The sequence below is a fragment of the Mastigoproctus giganteus genome, chromosome 3 (assembly GCF_048544385.1).
Source record: "Mastigoproctus giganteus isolate SK-2022 chromosome 3, ASM4854438v1, whole genome shotgun sequence".
Lineage (NCBI taxonomy): Eukaryota > Metazoa > Arthropoda > Arachnida > Uropygi > Thelyphonidae > Mastigoproctus > Mastigoproctus giganteus.
Genome location: NC_143577.1, coordinates 81,821,501 through 81,841,980, shown reverse-complemented (window position 1 = coordinate 81,841,980; position 20,480 = coordinate 81,821,501). Strand labels below are relative to the sequence as shown.

The 20,480-nt window shown below is 34.7% G+C and overlaps 1 protein-coding gene across 1 annotated transcript in view; it reads right to left on the bottom strand.

The window, feature by feature from the left end:
- The window catches only part of LOC150088116 (ubinuclein-1-like), a 195,229-nt gene that overhangs the window by 33,998 nt on the left and 140,751 nt on the right, over positions 1-20,480 (bottom strand). The window contains exon 8 of the mRNA XM_090370027.1: positions 16,179-16,348. Within this exon, the coding sequence (XP_090226153.1) occupies positions 16,179-16,348 (170 nt within the window). The remainder of the gene's footprint in view (positions 1-16,178; positions 16,349-20,480) is intronic.

The window sequence follows — 20,480 nt, the reverse complement described above, 5'->3', positions numbered from 1 at the left end:
GTGGAAAAACCTGGAAATCAAGGAAGAAAATCCTGCTTGCAAAGCTTGAGAAAGGCCTAAAGAATTCCCCCAGCCACTAATGTGAATTATATCCAGACCTCTCCAAAAGAATTGCAGACAGTGATGTATCATGCTAAGCTGCCAATAGAAGGTATATATAAGCCTTATTTCACTTAATTTCTTTTTCATAAGTCATGGGACAGGTCTTAAAGTGTCAGATGAAAATGTATGCCCTTTTGTAATTATAACTCATAGTCCGTCTAAGTTGATTAACCTTTTTTCTAAAATTCTTTATCAGAGATTATTGTAAGCTTGGTTAGGCAATTATTTTTACACTAAATTCTTTCTTACTTAACAGGCAGAAAAGTGTTTTTCTTCACAGCTATAAGCTGAGTGTTTAAGGAGGTACTATTCAACACATATCACAAGTCACCTCACAAAATTCTCCACACATATTTTAAGTTTGTGTGGTGTCTGTCACCACTGTCACAGCACCAGTGGGTGACTTGCAAAACTGCCATAATCATGTTTGTTATGAAGTGAGAATTACAGATAAACTGAGACTTAAATGCAGCATGGATTTTATATCTTTGTTTCAAAATACAGTCTATTCTGGTTATTTGGGACACACATCGGGGCTAGTGCATTTTAGCCCAATTAAGCGGCTCCCCCGAATTTTTTTTCGGATAATTTCCAAAATTATCCGAAGTTTCAAGTAAATAGTTAAAAATACAATGAACCCCAGCTTTACAACTGGTTCACTGTGCAATCAAATCATGTTACGATGGACTCACCATAGTAAAGTACCATTCACTATACAATTGTGTAGTAAGCACCGGTCATTGTGATCACATTTGTGAATTGAATTTTAATTCTATTAAACAGCGATTCTAATTAGCAAAAACAGGAGGAATATTATCCACAGGCTATAAAAACAAAGATATATTAAGCACAAATTTACCCTTTATTACCTTACCAATTAAAAAATGAAATGATACGTGAAAATCGGAAGAATATACGTCGTAATCGGAATAATTAATATGGGCCGCCACAGCCTAGTGGTCAGGCGCGTGGGTGCCTAATTACACGTGCCTTGAGTGACCAGGGTTCAAGCCCGTGACTACTGTATGCGGTGCTGTTTCTTGTATTCAATTTATCATGCAAACTCCTCTGACCGTTTGGTCATCCCGGAGTATAAACAGAAAATTTATTTATTTATTTACTAATTAAGTAATATGTAATATGTACATACTAACCAGTTGACATTTCTGTTCACTGACATTTGTGGGTGGGGGTTAAAATTTAAAACAGTAAAAAGGTAAGCAATCAATAACAAAGAACACGGCACACACAAATTGCAAGTAACACGATATGCACAAGTGAGAACAGAGTAACAAGTTACAAAGCTTTAAAAATAGGAATGAAGGGAAGATTCTGAAAATTAATTTTTTATATGACTGAAGAAAGATTTCATGGAAGTGTAAACACATTACACCATAATAACCCACAGAATTCCAGCTGGCGGTATTATCGCAAATTCAATAAGGTCAAGTTTACTATCTGTTTATGATAGATTGCACTAACAGAAAAGCCCAATAAAGAGGTGACTGCTAATTGTTTTTGTTTTATGGTTGTGACCTCCATAAATCCGACCAAACCACGTTGTACAGTCGGAGACAATCATAGGGTAATCTCCAGTGCTGCGGTCTCCTGCCCCAATTAAACGGCATGTTGTCCCAATTAAGCAAAGTAAATCCTGGTTATTTTCTGGATTGGGTTCTGTTTTGTAAGATTTGCACCAAATAAACGGCTGCCCTGATTAACCGGCGGCCCAAATAACCAGAATCCACTGTACTATATTACTTATGGATAAATTTATTTTCTACTAACTTTATAGTCAATATATACACTGTCAATTTCTATAGAATTAGCACAATTTTTTTAAGAATATAAATAGGCCTGAGGGGTAATTCTCACACCTGTGTACAAAATAAGTTTTGGCACCCATTTCTTTCCTTTTTATGAGTTTTAAAAACTATAAATCCATCAACTTCATAACTCTGGTGAATTAGATAAATAATTGAATACATGTTACATTACAATTACTTATTACATAAAAATGTTGTTGTTATTTGTTTTTTTAGGAGCATTAGCAACTAAGGCCATATTGCTCCGGGGATATGCAGTGGTCATTCTCTGACCTTTCCACATCCTCCATATTTGGTGGTCAAGGGCTCGAACCTCGGTCTAATCAAGAAGCGTGTGCTACACACTGCTGCTCCTGCCCACCTAGCTACACATAAAAATGTACTTTAATATATACATACACACAAAGTATACAATATAACATTGATAGGACCAGGGTGTCCTATCAATGATTTATCAATTATCCTACAGAGATAGGGAGGTCATAATCCCACATTTGGAATACTGTGTTCAAGTGTGAAAACAGATATCGAGCTTTTTGAAACGATCCAAAGACGGGCAACTTAGATGGTGGGATTGGCAGAAGGATGACCATATGAGGAAAGACTCCAATTATGTGGGCTACAGGGCTTGGCAACCAGGCACCTCAGATGTGACCTGATTGAGGTTTATAAGGCTCTGAGAGGGATTTGTAAAATAAATGAAGGTGGAATTCTCACTGTTATAAAGAATTCCAGACCTGAGGTTTACATTAGATTGTAGGAAGTTTTCTTTTAACCAACAAGTCATTGATTGCTGGAACAAGTTGCTCTCACAGGTAGACGAGGCTGACAGTTTGAATAAATTCAAAGGTCAACTGGATACGTAACTGTGTGAGGAGGGAAGCATATAATTTGTATGTTCTTATCTACTTGTTTATTTTTTTTTGCCAATGCAGCAAAAGCCTGTGGCTTTCTTGTAATATATGGTGAATACTATTACATCACCTCTCAAAATATTTGCTATTTTAAACATGAAAAGGTTATGTAACTTCTTTGTTCAAGTTTTTAAGAGCAGATCATATGGAAATAGAAGGTGAATTTTCAAAAGAATTGAAATTTGTGATTGCAATCAAGGATTTATAAAAACAATAACAAAAGAGGAAATGAAGGGTTATCTTTATGACAGCCAAACCAAATGTCAATCTTTAAATCGACGTCTCCCATATGTTTTAGGAAAATTGTTGGACTGACATGCTAGGATTATTTTTTGACTATAAAGGCATAATTCATTATGAATTTATACCAGGGGTATCAAGCTGATAAGAAGATAAAGTACTTAGAAATCATTAGCTGCTTGAAAGATGCCACTGGTAGGAAGAGGAAAAGAAGGAAATAATTTCAATTTCAGCAGAACTGCCATATTTTGACTTTTGAAAAGCTGAAGATTTGGTAATCATAAGCAGGAGGTTTTTTAAGATTTAGACTTTCGACTTGAAAGGTCATGCATATGTTGTTGGCCAAAAATTAAATTTCACAGACTATGTATGCATGTTATATTAAAATACAGTCGAGAGATTGTTTACCAGTATATCATCCCCTCAAAAATTAGCATACTTTGGATTTTTATGTCTTGGGTTATTTGTTAGACACCAAATGATTGATTGTTTCAAGGAAGCTACTCTTACAGATTCTGCACTCTTAATCCAAGCATGGGTGCATTCATCCAAAGTACCACAGAAGCCATTAAGTTGAAATAAAAAAATTATCTACCATAGTAACACAAATGTCAATTTTAGTATTCCTCAATCAATGTCTTTATTTTCAAAATGTAATCATTAACTGTGTTAGAAATTCAGAAATATTGTCATAAAAAAATATAATAGCAGACATGGCCCTGCATGCAGCATCCTTTATGTAAGTCAAACCTGTTCAATTAATTTTGGTATCCAGCAGAAAGGATAATATTTTTTAATGAATATTAACAATACTGAGATGGGGCAAAAAGTCTAAATTCATGAGTCTTATTCAATGCGAGACTTAAACAAGCAAGTGCAACTTTTTTTAAAGTGCTCTAGTGGGCATTTAATTTTTTTTTTTTTTTTTTAAATATATAATTCCGACTTTAAAACGTTGGATGCCGACTACGAGTTAATTCGTATTTGGTGATCTGGTCCAGGGTGCAGACTATGAGTTAACTCGGACTGGTATGACTTGCCTTTCAGGTGCAGCTACGAGTATATTCGTAGCAACTGTCCATCAGCAACTGATGGACAGTTGGCTTCTGGGATAAGAATGGAAAATCAACCACAGCATCAAAAAACAGAATTTATTCACAAAAAAATATTTTTTCTGCACGCAAAGAGCTAGTTTCTCTTAGCGCACTGGACAGTAATAGCGTGTTCTGCGGCATTTTTTATTTCTCGTACATACTCGATACGGCTTAGTCGGGCGTGTTTTTTTTTTTTTTTTTTTTCAATTGGTGGTATAGCCAACTGAAATTCTAAATAATGAATTTTACATTCAGACCAAATCTCCTTGGAATGTTTAGAATTTTTTCTCCAATCAAAGATTCAATGTAACTTTTCTGTCAAGTTATGGGTTCCACCAAAAAATGTCTGAAATTTGGAGAAACCCGTATTTGATGGAAAAGTATGTATGCATTATGCATATATATTTCTATAATATATAATGCAGTTTTTTTCGGACATCTGATGGTTTTTCTTAGCGCTGAATAATACAAGAGTATTTGATCCGATGGATCTATGAACCAGAACTGTATGACTCATCAAAAAGCTCTTCAAATTCCGAGTAACTCATATTAGCATAGAGCTCAAGCTCTTCTTCAGTCAGTGGTCTCTTCTTATCCATGTTTTCGGTTCTTTGTTTTTGTAAAAAAAATAAAAATAAATAAAAAAAAAAAAAACATGTAACAAAGTACTAAATACAACGTACATGACAAAGTCTGTGTCACTGCAGCGGATTTATGCACAGCACAGATATACAGAGAATTCTGCAAGTTACAACATTTCGAGTTAACTCGTAGTTGGCTGCCGTGAAGAATTCTCTATTACATACGCCAACTACGAGATAATTCCTAATAACTACAAGATTAGGCTTTTTATTACAACAATAAGCTTTTTTTATGAGTTTTGGTGATGAATATATATTATAATTTGGGTTTTGAATAATTTAACATGCCTAACTCAAATGGGCGTCGGAGACCAGTTTACCCAAATAAGCCTTGGCAGTCAACGTGTTAAAGAATGTATTGTTTAGAATAGATTAAAAATGCAGGATGGCATCGAAAGTGAACTATTTTTAATTAGTTTTACTAATTTTAAAAACAGAACAAGGGAGCACTTTGATGTAAGCCATGCTTGATGACTGTGCTCATGCTTGGGTTAGGAAATGGTGAGTCAAAACTTAGTTAATAACAATTGCCCTGTTATTTAGATTTAGTTGTTAGGGAGCATTTAAAAAATTTTACTAGAACGAGAAGATCTGAAATGTTTTATTTTTTTTTCTCAGAACTGTTATGAGAAATTGTTAAAATGCCACATAATTCTTTTCCTTGAGGAGTTCATTAATCTGTCTTCCTTAAAAACTTCTTTTGGGTTGTGACTCAGTGCTAAATTTACTTTTCAATTTCATAACTTTGAAAAATGCCCAAATGGTTTTTCTTATCACTTCTAACATCTTCTTCTTTTAACAGATTTGTCAAATGTTGTAACTGTTCTACCAGTCTAGATAAATATTTACTCAAAGATAAGCAATGAATACACGTACAAAATACTTCAAATCTTCTTCCCCTCAATGGCATGCATTCATTGAAACTTTTAATTTGACTTTCCTTTTGGAAAATCTTTCTGGATGGTAGTTGATATATGCCAGATATTTTTACACATTCACAGAAAAGCATGCAGTCCCCTTTTTAAATGACAAGGGTAGCCTATTACCACCACATACTCGATCTCCTCTTTTAATACCTTTGCCCAGTTTTTAGGTCCAATAGCATATAAGCACAATGCACCTATTGTCTTCACGACATCTATCCATCCTTCCATCTGTTTGCCCATCTTCATATAACAACTAGACTCAAAGAAGATGAATTTTCATAAAATTTTATATTTTAAACTTTTAAAAAGATTTTTCAAGCCTTCCCAAATTTCATTAAAACTAAACCAACAGATATCTGGCAATTATTATTATTTTTTATACATATCATATAGACTATCCATACAATGTAGATTGTAGCTGAAGCACTGGGGTATGTATGTTACTATATGCTGATTGGAAGAACAAATAAGCAATGTAGCAGATGCTATGAAACAAAAATTTCTCGTTTTGTGCATGAAAGCACAATGTGCTTTTTGCTGCTTGCTAACACAGCTGAAATGTAATGCACTGAATACATTAACTAACTTGTTAAACCTACCAAAACAGGGGGAATTATCAACATTAAATTCCATAAAAATTTCTAAAGACTATCCAACGTGCTTTCAGGTTGTTTATAATAGCATGTCCAATGTTGTTACCTGCAGAGCCACCTTCCAACAGTGGCACATTAAGATGCAAACTGCTATCATTGTACAATTTAAGGTATTATTAAAAGAATTTTTTATTAGTTCACCACATTGGAATATAGCTTTGAATCACTTTGATTACTGCCATATGCAGAAATCATAAATGGTGCATTTTTTAAAGCCATCACTCCCCTTCTTTCTCTCTGTGCAATTTCTAATAATACCTGGTGTTTTTTGTTTTCTATTTCACTATCAGGAACCATATTTCTGAAGTATACCCACATTATTAACACATGCTCAGAGGAAAATACATTCTATGATAAACAATGGCAAACAGACACCACATGAAAAAAAATACAGTAAATGCTATGCATAACATAGAGAACAAGTACCATTTTCATGCATTCCATACAACACAGACTAAACCATCTGATAACTAATTTGTTAACCAGCAAATGTTAGCCAATTTGTAAATGAAAATAAGTAGAAATTCAAAAAAGAATCTTTTAAAAGTTCTGAAGTTTATCAGTGAAACAGCAATTTTACTATTTTTTGCAAAATATACAGATAAAAACTGTTTATAACTGAATAAAAAATGAAGTATCCATTGTAAATCCACATCTTGTTATTCACTTGAATTTGTGCCATGTGATTTTTATTTTCTTTCTTAACCAAAAAATTTGTTAAATTCAGTGAAGCAGAAATTACGGCAAGGACTTTGCAGATTTTTGCAATAATATAACCAATGGAAAAAAATGTGAAAGTAACCAAGGTTATTATTTGAAAAATTCAATGTGTTACTGCCATATATTCCCATGCATAGGTGAACTTGTAAAGCACACATAAAAAAAAATTTGTCTGAATATAAAATCCTAAACCTGATTAAAGGCATTTACTTAGAATCAAAAAGATATGAATTAATCCCAATATATTTAAAGTTTATTACACATATTTTTACATAAATATTTGTTGTTGATCACTTTTTTCAATATACAAGAATTTGTTCACCTTCATCATACAAAACAGTACAGGAATTCGACAGGAGTTATGTTTCCAGTTTATTCTAAGTTCTCGAAAAGTAAACTTTCAAGGGTATCAAATTTGTTATAACAAACATGCTTCCATATCAAGGCTTTGTTTGCAGCGAAACCAATTTGCAGTGCGTACTAAATATGCAACAAAGAAGGGCTCAGTTACATAATCAAAGCCTCCCACACAGACAAACAGAATCAATAAGAGCAATGTCATGCTGTCATCTATACATGTAGGTTTTGGTTTCATAGTTGGTAAATTTTCAAAATTTTGTATAATTTTACTCCTTTCTTTACAGTTTACTGTACAGTCTAATAAAATGACACATTTTAAACTTTTAAAAGAGCAGAAACAAATGAATTAAAAAAAAAAAAAAGACAGATTCTTAAAGCTTGTTTTACTGAATACACCACTACACAAGGTACAAAAGATGATTGTATATGAACTTAAGAAAATAAATAAAAATGCACTTATATGCTGAGTTAATTTACAGCTACAATTTAAGGTATCTGTAAATGTTATATTTCTTTATTTCTGAATAATAATTCAATCATTTAACTTTTGATCCTATTTTATATTAGTCAATTGCAATATATTTGGTTCACAATTCAATACTTGATTCTCTAAAGTTAAATTACATAATTAGCATTCTGATATCTTCCCATTATTTAAAAATCCAGCAACCATAATCATGTCAGCTCCTTTATGCCCTTGTTAAGTTGGCTCATGTTTTTTCACTCAATATATAACATTTACCTGTGCATCTTTCATAACAACATTTTATTTAGAATTAAATGAGCAAGAAATGTAGGAAAAATACAGTCAAAGATTGCCTTAAAAATGAATTTTTATATCTGCTACAAAATTTAAGGAAAATTACCAAGACAGGGTGTCCTTTAGTAAACTATCAATCCTTTTACTACTAGTTCAAAGCTACTGAAAATGAGGTAAAACAATATAGCTATTTGTTTAGGGCAATTAACAGTCAAAAGTACTTCCTATTTTATTTTATTATGTTGCTTGTTTCTTTTATATTTTTATAGAAGGTGAATAACGAACTAATGATGGCTCAGACTTTACAATCTTATTATAAAAGAAACAAGCAACATAATAAAATAGGAAGAATTTATCCAAAACTGGTTTAGAACCAGAAACAAGGCTCTTTCTGAGAGCCTTGTTTCTCAGAAAGAGCCTTGTTTCTCAGAAAAAATTACCTTATAACAATTAGACAAGAATATATCTTATAATCAAGAAGCCAATCCTTTTAACAGAAAACAGATATCATTAATGAAATGGAAACTTCTCCCTTCTGTATTTTCCTCTTCCTCTCAATTCTGTCATAAAAAGAATAAGCTGGACTTGCCTTTATGTAGGCCAACCATAGTTGCACACTTGGATTATTTTAAATATATATTCTAGGTCATTGTAAATTTCACAGCACAACAAAGTGGAGTTTTAAATTTATAGATATCAACCAGTGTTCATTTTTTGGTGCAATGAGAAAAATAAAATATGGGCAAATGATAATGGTAACTAAAGAAAATCATGGATGTGAAGGTAAGGTAAGTTGAGATAATAAAGCATTATAAGTTAAGTTTATTATAAACAAAAGCAAATAAAATCAGAAAATGAGGCAAACTTTTATTCAACAAATGTTCTGGAGGTTCAACATTTCACTGACACCAAAATATAAATTAATGTAAAAATATATAGAGTAATTATAAAAAAAAAAAAAAAAAACACAAAACAATTACTAGTGTAATTGTTTGTTTATGATTTTCATTTTTTTCATCCTAAAATTTTGACACTTCACACAAAAAAGCTAACCAGAACTTTTACAGTCCGATGCCAAACACTGTATAAAAGGTTAAATGTATTTGTGAATCATGCTTAGTGATCATTTGTGGATCACTGTACTAATTCTTTGCTTGAACTTGGCTAACACTTGCACACTGGCCTGTCACAGTATAAATATGACGCAACATTGTGGCATCAAAGTATGCAATGTCTGAAGAGTGCAGTGTGTTAAGCACTTGCTTATGGAAAGTGGCATTAGCTAATACAATGATTCAATATACTTTTTATTGCGAGTATAATGTGAATGGAACTAATTTTTTAATAATTATTTCAAAGGACTGGTGACTATATACAAGTATACTGTTCTATTCAGGTATTTTTCTACATATTTTTAGGATCTGTTTACGATTTTTTTTTTCTTTTTCAATATGATTTGTTGGGATATCAATTATCTGAAACATTTATAAGGTGTCAGATACTAATATTATAAAAGCTAAATATTTCTATAACCTGCTATCTTGTTGGCATTCTGCTGATAACAACAAGAACTTGGCAAATGCTCCGTATTGACTTGTCAGAGTGTAAACACAGTCAGGCTGTGACATTGTGGTACAAGTGTTTCATATGGTTACTGTGACATTGCTACAACAAACTAAATTTTACCTGCCATGGGTGCTTTTCTTCATTTCACATAAATCTGCAGATGGCCATATAAGCATTTCCCCTCAGCTGCTTGGCCATGCTACACATTGTAAATAATAGTGAGTTTCTAGGTGGGAAAGCAAAATGTTTTCAACATTTCACGAGTTGCACACCTTCTGTCATTAGTAACCCGAACTGCACTTATTTTATGGAATAAAATTTGAAAATTACCCTTACAAATTTTACTGACAACCCAAAGAGAGACATTCTTATGACTTTACAAAAATGTTCTTGTTTATACTCTGGTATAAGCAGTTTACAATAAATCATAAATACAAACATTAACTGTATTTAGTAGTCATGAGCTTCAATCATGATCACACTCAAACAGTGTGTGTGTGTGTGTGCGCGCGCGCTACTATACTCTCGCTCCTGACCACATGGCTACATCGGACCTAATTGTACTGCTAAACACACAAAATCCTTCTGTACCACCATCAAAAATTTGAAAGCTCTATGCTGGAATGAGGTGCTAGTGCTTACAGAAAATGTGACAACTCAAAAAAAAATGATACATTTTTAAACATGGTATGTTCTAACATGTGATGATATGTATATGTAGGTAAAATTAAAATATACACCGATGAGCCAAAACATTATGACCACCTACCTAATATGATGTTGGTCCTCCACGTGCAGCCAAAACAGCTTGTACTCGGTGAGGCATGGAGGCTATAAGATTTCTGAATGTGTCTTGTGGTATGTGGTACCAATATGTAACCAACAGATGCTTTAACTCCTGTAAGGTCCATGGTTGAGATGCCACAGATGCTCGACGGGATTGATGCCAGGGAAATACCTGGAAGTCTTCCTCATGTTCCGCAAACAATCCGGGTGGTGTGGCATGGTGCATTATCCTGCTGAAAGGCAGCACCACCAGAGGGGAAGACCATTGCCATGAAAGGGTACGTGGTCAGCAATGATGTTTAGATAGGTGGTAGACATCAGAGTGCCTGGCACAGGGATGACTGAACCCAGGGTATCCCAGCAGAACATCGCCCAAAGCATGACACCCCCACCACCAGCTTGTTTTCATCCCACAGTGCATCCAGGAACCATCACTTCCTCAGGTAAATGATGCACACGTACCCGGCTGTCCACATGGTACAAAAAGAAACATGATTCATTGGACCAGACAATCTTCTTCCAATCACTCAAGGTCCAGATTTGATACTTGCGTGCCCATTATTGTTAGCACTGTCACCAGTGAACCATGGTTAGCATGGGCACTCAGAGCTGCCTGTGGCTGTGCAGCCCCATTTTCAGCAGGGTTTGATGAACTGTGTGTTGTGACGCATTACTCCCATCACCAGTATTCCAATTACCGGTGAGTTGCACCACAATCGCCCTTCTGTTGCCACGTACAATCCAGGAGAGCCTTTGCTCACCTCGAGCATTGATGAGCCGTGGTCGTCAACACCTCGCCAGCAGTTCATGGGTTTCCCCTCCTTGGACCATTTTTGGTAGGTACTATCCACAGCTGACCACGAGCATCCCATCAGCCGTGCCATTTCGGATATACTCTGACCCAGTCATCTGGCCATTACAATTTGGCCTTTCTCAAACTTGTTTAAGTCCACTGCCTTTCCCATCTGAAGAACAAGAGACATTGATTAACAGAGCTCAGTATCGGGTGTTTTTTATACCATGTCCCGACCCGCACACGTGCAGTAGTTCACCTGTAGTTGCTTCGATTTGCATAATGACTTGCTGGCCATAATGTTTTGTCTCATAGGTGTATGCAAAGTGCATAGGTACCAGTGATTTTCTTAACATAGTACTAGTTCTATGATACACAGAAATTCAATATTCTCTATAAGAAAATCTGTTTTTGCAGTACATTTATTATTTCATTTCAAGTCAGCATGTGTATTATGTTATCATTTTTCAGCATAAGAAACAAATTTATATGATCAGGATGGTTATCTGAAGCATTACTTATGAATAAGTTCTGGACTTCATTTACACATCATTAATTTATTTGAAACTGTAAATATGAATTTGCTACCAATGCAAAACATTACATTAAAATCTGTTTTAGTTAAAATTTATCTTGTATAGCATACAATTAAACTGCTACATAACACTGGCTAAAACCTGTTTAACTTGTCATATGGTAACACATTAAAGGATAACAAGCAGTGTGTGTGTGTGTGTGCGCAAATGGCTAAAAATATATATAGATTCCAAAACAGATAAGTTAAACATATCTGAATATCTAGCTTTTTTATTAAATTATTTTGAATCATTATGAACAACATAATGATATAAACTGCTGGCTGTACTGCCTCTTTATTATCAATCATTTATCAGTATGCAAGTGTTTGTAGTTCAGTGATTGGAATCACAACTTGTAATGAGTGTTTTGAGTGTTGTTCACTTGTTTTGGAATTATTGTACACGCATATTTTAGTGTAGCAGAGACCAATAATAGAGTTTTACTTAAACAGAAATGCAACAAAAAAGAAGGAAGGTCAGTATGGAATTATTAAGAGGAAGGGGGACTTGTGCGCGCGCGCACGCGCTCTCTCTCTCTCTCTCTCTCTCTCTCTCTCTCTCTCTCTCTCTCCTGTTCATTTCTTAGAGGGCAAAATATGAAAATGTCTTCTTAATACTCACAATACAATTTTCATTCAAAGAATTAGAGACCACTTCCATTAACAGATATAGCCACTAATGCTAAGTGGATTCTGTGACTAAAAAGGCTTTATGGCTGAAAGACTACGAAAAATTCACTAATCGAATAAAGAAGTCAGTGCATTTTAATTTGTAGTAAATTGCCAAAATAGGTGAAATGGCATTGTTTTTGTTATATCTCATATTGTGAATGCCTTCACAATGAGTTGTCCTGACATTGCACTACCTCAAATAAGCAACACTTCACCAGTGGAGAAGACTAATGTTACTTATTCTCAGTAGATACCACCACCCAGAAGGCACTGTTTCGAGGCCTGTTGGCCTCTCGTCAGTGGGTGGGTAGGTACCCTAGTGATACAATAAGTGACAACCCAGTTATGATGTATATGAAACATATACATCATAACTTCCACAATATGAAAGGTGCCAGATGGTGTGCAACAGTATACACTAAAAACTTTTATAGTCTATAATGTTGTTCCATGATGCCATTTCACCTATTTCGGTGATTTACTATGTAAGAAGGAAGTAGTCCCTAAAATGATGCTACGCACCAACTTGTTTGATTAGTGGATTCGGTGATTAAGTGAATCACTTAGAGATTAATTAGCAAAGAAATAAAATGAAATAAAGCACAGCATCAGACCATAAAGCATTAATATTAATTTAATTATAATAATTGTTAATGATAATTATTATAATTGTAATAATAATTTATTAATAATAGTTCCCTGTCTCTGTTGGCAAACTGCTTTTCTTTGAAAGGTGGTTTTCTGAGGTGGCTCAGAAAGGGGTTTGAAAGAGCTTTTCTGAGGTGGCTCAGTGGCCGCCTTGAAACATGATTTTATTGTTGCAGTAACTCCCCGGATTGGCTGGAAATATCTTAACCTATGTTGTTTGAAGATAATAAAGCACTCAAAACCTACACCAGTTGGTTGGTTGGTTTGGATTTTATTGGCGCATTAGCAACTAAGGCTATAATGTGCCAAGACCAGGTCATATATAAAAAAATTTTAAACTTTCAGTGACGTAATCAGTTAGGTCACCATGTCAAAATATATAATTACAAATGTATAAAAGGTATAAAAGATAAATCAATAAAAAACACAATAAAATGTAGATTTTATATACGAGCAAAAATGTTTATTGATTTTAAAAAGCTAAAAACAGCAGACACATGATCATTGTCGGATAAAATCTGACAGTGTATAAGGCTCAGACAGATGGCTAAAAACGGTAAAATATAAATCATGTTCGTGTCTAAAACGTGGACACACGGTTAAAATGTGATGAATAGTTAAAATGGTGCTGCAGTTCTCGCACATAGGACAGTCATCTGCCCTCAGCAGAAAAGCATGTGTAAGATGACTGTATCCTATGCGGAGATGAGCTAGAACAACCTACGCCGGTATTATTATGTTTATTTCCAAATTGGAAATATGTACATAATGGAGTCAAACATTTCATGGTATTTTCTTACCACTTCTACAGTGACAGCTGTCTTTGCAATATCACCGTCACAAAAGATCACTTTGGTCACAAGAGATTGTGCTGCTAACTTATAAATTGTGAATGAATTTTGAAAATTACATTACCCTCTGCTAAAAAGTAATGAAACATATATTTGAATAGATTTGGATTCAGAAGATATGAATAGATAAAAATAAAATGAAATAAATTTCAGTGAAATTACTTTCTTCAAACTCACTGGACTCTAAGTTTTCTTATCTCTGTTCTTTGACACAACCATCCTTCTCATGCATTTCCTGAAAATTACAATCTACAGCAATTCTAGGCCTATGTAAACAAGTACCTTTCATCTTCAACTTAACTTAAACACAATATTGTTTACTATAGGTTTCGGGCGCCTCCGTAGCCAGGTGGGCAGGAGCAGCAGCGCGTAGCACACGCTTCTTGATTAGACCGGGGTTCGAGCCCATGACCACCAAATACGGAGGATGCGGAAAGGTCAGGAAATGACCATCGCATATTTCTGGAGCAATATGGCCTTAGTTGCTAATGCTCCTAAAAACCAAATAACAACAACAACTATAGGTTTCAATACCATTCATGATTGGGGTAACAATAAAAAAATAATAATAATAAATAACATAATAATAAAAAAAAAGACCAGTAATAACAAGTTTCTTCTGGCCTTCCAATTATCAACCCTTCCAGAGTATTCATTTCATAGCCTTTTATGTCTGTATTCACCATAAACAAAATTCTTCATTATCAGAGTGTTGATACTTTTCCCTTACCTATCTTTATTAAGTTAGCTGATTCTAGCCAGTTATCTCTTAGAGTGCACACATTTATGGTTTTTTTTTTTTTTTTTTTTTTTTCATTACCAGGATTATTGCATACATTCATGATTCTTATAAGTTACATACAGCAGATCTTTTATTTTGTCACGAGTTTTACAGAACATAGCTGCATTACATATACAAGGATACTGAAAAGTTTTTAGCCCAATACAGATTCCAAAGACAGTGCTGAAGATGCACCCTAAAATGTGAGGCTGTTACCATGTCAACATCTGCAAATGTAGATGCTATTCATGGCCTAATCATGCAAGATAGCAAAATAACACTAAAACACACCGAGACAACATTCAACATCTTCCACGAGCGAGCTCGCAATACTGTGATGAATGTTTTAGGAATAAAGGTTTCTTCAAGGTGAATCCCTAAAACACTGAATATAGATCAAAAGTGGAAAAGAGAGGTGTTGTCATGAGATTGTGCAGCATCTCAAGCTCAGTTCTGGGGTAGAATATCACTAGGGAAGAAACTAGTGCATCACTTCAACCCTGAAACAAAAGAACAATTGAAACAGTGGAGGCATGTCTCTTCTCTCCCTCCTAAAAAGTTCAGTGGAGAAGTCAGCTCGGAAAGTCACGGCATCCATCTTCTGGGATGCAGGAGTGATCATGGTTGATTTCCTAGAACAAGGTACCACCTATCAATGCACAGTATTATTCTAACCTACTGAGACATTTCTACAAGTAACTGAAGTTCAAGAGGTACAGGAAATTAGCCAAAACCATCTTGCACCAAACCAATGCACTGGTGCACACAGCATGACTGTGGATTGCAGCTATTACAGTATCTGCACTACTCACCGGATTTGGTGCTATTGGACTATTTTTTATTTCCAAATCTCAAAAAACATAAAGGACAGAAATTCAACAGTAACAATGCTGTAAGGGAGCAGTCAACAACTGGTTTGACCCAAAATCAGAATTTTATTTGAGCAGGTTACAAAAGCTAGTGGATCATGCCAGAAAGTGTGTCACTTATGGTATGGGGACTGTGTTTAAAAATAAATGGGTTTCACAATTTTCCACCATTCTTTCTAAGAGAGGCTAGAAAATTTTCAACCTCCCCTCATTATATATGATTCTTCCTCTCACATATATAATTCTATAAATGATAAAAACAGCAGATTGCATTAAATATAAATAATATTCCATGCTAAGTATTTTATTAGTCCCTTTCATAAATAAACGAATATCTAAATTGACATATATTAACTAAATGCCTAAAAAGATAATCTGTACAGGCTGAGAACTGCTTACCATCTTTCAATTTTTGCATGGGCTCACGCAACTTTCCATCTTCTTGATCTAATCTCAGTTTTTTAGCACGTTTTTGTAGTGTCTCTTTTGTACACGGGAGGTGTGAAGCAAGATGTGCATACACAACTGATCTCTGAGCACTTGATAATTCCTGTGACATGAGCTCAACACTGAAACAAAATTTAATTCCGTAAAATCTCTGTAAGAAAACCAGTATTTTATGTTGGCATACAACTGTACATAACTTTGTACATGGAAATGTTTCATAGCAATAGATTCCATTACTTTTTAAAATGTTTATGTATTTGTGTATGAAATACCATTAAGAAACATCTCAGACATGATAATTCATACTTTGTCCACATGTTTAAATAAATTTTATTTCTTAAAAGGAAAAACATAACAAATCACTTAAGCCCGATTCCAACATCTCTTTATATAGAATGTACTGCTAGCATTTCTAATATGACAAGAACAAAGATTAGAAAATAATTACTTCCTTCTCATCACTGAGACAAAATATTAACTAGAGTCTTTGAGCGTCAAACTGCATGCATTACGTTACGGTGGTTGATAAGGAACATCCTGCATTAAACTGTGCAAACTATGAATTTATATGTGATCTGTACATTAGGAGAGCTTCCTTGAGTGTTTGTTGAGTACCATGTGAGTGAGAGGGAGAGAGAACTGAAACAACATCTCTTGTTTGTACATAGTCATTACTTGACACATTCATCTGGATGAAGCTTGCACCCCAGAGTTTTTCAGTCTAGACCAAAATCAAGCATACCAGTCTTTGTTTGTGTAATAAACTATCTGATAATGAGATTTTTTTTTTTTTTTTTTTTTTTGTTTTAATGCAAAGACCTGTTATCTGTTACAGGTGTAGCTGTAACAGATAACAGATCCAGGGAGGGATACTTCTGTACAGAGAGCAACTGACAATTTATTTCCTCAGGATAACATATCTCCTAGACTTGATTCCCTTAGTTCAGTCACATTTGTATAATGTGAGCCTGGAAAAAAAAAAAAAAAAAAAAAAAACCAGGAGGGAACCACAGTAAATTCTTTAGTTATCCCGGTGAAGTCTTAGAAATAAAACTAAAGAATTCACGGTAAGCTTCTTAAGTTTAACAAGATATTCATTATAAATGGAACCAAATCAAATGTGTTGATTCCAGGAGATAATATCCTAGAGAATGAGTTTTTGGTGCCAATATGCACAGATGCACTTCTACCTAAAAGGAAAAAGACACCTCTAACAAACAATGTTTTCGACATCCATCCATTCAGAAGCATGATAAACAAGTGGTCAACATCAAAGAATTTAGTACACAACCAAGGTAGACAAACTTGCTCATACAGATACAGGCATACCTCGAATAACGAATAGGATGAGTTCCACGAAATTACTTTGTTAAGAGAAAATTCGTTTTCAGAGGTAAAAATACTATGGCCAGAATAGGGATACGTTCCTACGAAAAGAAAATGAAAAGCTTTTTTTCCGAACAAAGAAAAGCTTTATTAAATAAACAGTCAACTTACATACAAAGTGAAATCACATTTTAAAATATGAGTCTAAAGTTGATTGCTTATGCTTTTTTTCTCTTTCATTTAACAATTGCCTATACGGAGTTATTGCATTTAACACTGATCGCTTAACGTTAAATAAAACTTCTTCCTAAATCAGGATCATTTTCACTAAAAAAAATTTAAAACGTTTTCAATGTCATTTAAGCACCTTTTTAAATCTTTGTTTATTAACACTTTTTCGGCAGGAACTTCCTTAACTTCGTCTTCATTATCTTTGTCTTCGTTGCTAACAAGGTTTTCTAAATCTTCCACTGAAAAACCATCATCTTCTGCATTCAATAAATTTCTAACATCCTCTTCATCGACATTTTCGAAACCTATTGATTGAGCCATCTGGATAACTTCATTTCTAATTTCTTGGATGCTATTTTCTTCTTCTAGTACAACTTCTGGCCATATTTTGCGCCAAACTCCATTTAAGCATTTCTTAGTGACTTCTTTCCAAGAACTATCAATGTTTTCAATTGCCTTTTTAATGGTGTAGTTTTTCCAAAAAGTTTTAACTGTCATTTCCTCTTTATCCTCTAGTTCAGTTAAATTGCTTAATGTTCAACGCAGATAAGCTTTAAATGATGCTATCACTCCCTGATCCAATGGTTGAATCAGGGAAGTTGTGTTTGCTGGAAGAAACAACTTTGACAGGAATGCATGTGTCCAACGTGTTAAGATCAGTAGGATGTCCCGGAGCATTGTCTAACAACAAAAGAGCTTTTTCTTCAAAGTTGTTTTTTTGACAATACCATTTTACTTCAGGACAAAAGTGGTTAACAAACCAATCAGTAAATAACTCCTTGGTAACCCACGCTTTTCTATTTGTTTTCCATATTACAGGTAAATTCATTTTTATGTTACCTTTTAACGCCCTCGGATTTTCTGAGTGGTAAACTAATAACAATTTTAATTTATAATCGCCAGAGGCATTTGATCCAAAGAGTAACGTTAAACGGTCTTTGGCTGCTTTGAACCCAGCAGCTGGTTTTTCTTCAATAGAAATGAAACTTTTTGTTGGTAGCCGTTTCCAGAACAAACTGCTTTCGTCAACACTGAACACCAAATTTGGCGGAAATTTTTCACGTTCAATTATTTCCTTTAGTTTTTCTGAAAACTTATTTGCGGCTTCTCCTGTTAATTTTATACTATGAACCCTGGCCCGTTTTTTAAATTTCTCGAACCAACCACGAGAAGCCCAAAAGGTTTCCGTAATTTCGTCAGTTTGTTTAGATTTCAGATGACATTAAACTGGAATATTTTTTTTATGTTAAATGGGGCTTGAAATTGCGGACTTCGTTATATCGAAGCTTCGTTATCAGAGGTAACGTTAACCGAGGTATGCCTGTACATCATCAAATAAGTAACATGAGAAGTCTAACAATTGGCACTCTGATTTTGCCTCTACGCACAACTTTCAGTTTGTTCATCCCAGTCATCACCAATTCAAGCAATAACACTTTCAAAGTCAAAGACAGGAGGGGTGGAGGGGTTATGCTCTTAGTTAAGAAGCATACTAAATCTAAGGCAGTGCATCCAGTTGACATAGGTGACTAGTGCAATGCTGAGTAAGTTCGGCGAGACATAAGCACTGGGAAAACAAAATTGAAAGTAGAAGTATGTTATAGGCCTAATGAATTTGATGAGTATACAAAACAGCTAAACAGAGAAATAAAGTGAGCCAGTAAATCAGCATGTCTTATAACGGGAGATTTTAACTTTCCAGATGTTGACTGGAATTTATGGGTTGGTCACTCACACACCAGCAAGACTTTTGTAGATTTCTTGGATGACTGCTTTCTACAGCAGAATGTTAGAGAGAGGCAACAAGAGGAAGAATACTCTTGATCTGGTTATCAGCAGTGATTTTACACACACTTAAGAATCTGCAAGTAAAAGACCCACAGCGTGGCAGTGATCACAGTGTATTAATGTTGAATTTAATTAAAGACAATTACTGTCAAGGGTAAAGGGAAAGGCTTTTGCTTTCATAAGTGTGACAACAGTGATCTTAGACAGTTTTTAAATTGCATGCAGTGGGACCAACTGACGATGTTATCAACAGCAAATTCTAAATGGGAGCATTCAGGGAAGTAATTATAGAAGCTACTAGACTTTTCATACCAATGAAGAAATACTGCTCAAGGGTTAGACCTAAATGGATGTCAGATGAACAACTAAGATAAGTGGAAGAGAAGAAAAGTGAATGGGATTCATATAAATTATCAGATGATTCAGAAGCCTATGGTAGATATAAATTGGTCTATAATCAAGTCACAAAGGCAGTTAGGTAAGCTAAGGCAAAATAAGAGAAATCTCTGGCAAAGAATGCAAAGAAAAGCAGCAAAGATTTCTATGCTTATATTAACAGTACGAAGGAAGATGGCGCCTCCATAGCCAGGTGGGCAGGAGCAGTTAGACCGGGGTTCAAGCCTGTACCCACCAAATACGGAGGATGCGGCAGGTCAGGGAATGACCACCGCATATTCCCAGCCTGGATAAAGGGTGAGGGTTGGCATCAGGAAGGGCATCCGGCCGTAAAAAAAAAACTGCATGCCAAAACAATAAAAACGCTGATCCCATATAATAATGGGAAAAGGCGAGGACAAAAAAAAAAAATAAATAAATAAAATAACAGTATGAAGGAAGGGGATGCATCACATTGGGCCACTTGATGTCAATGGGTTAACTGTTGAGAACCCTGGTCAAGTTGCTGACAAA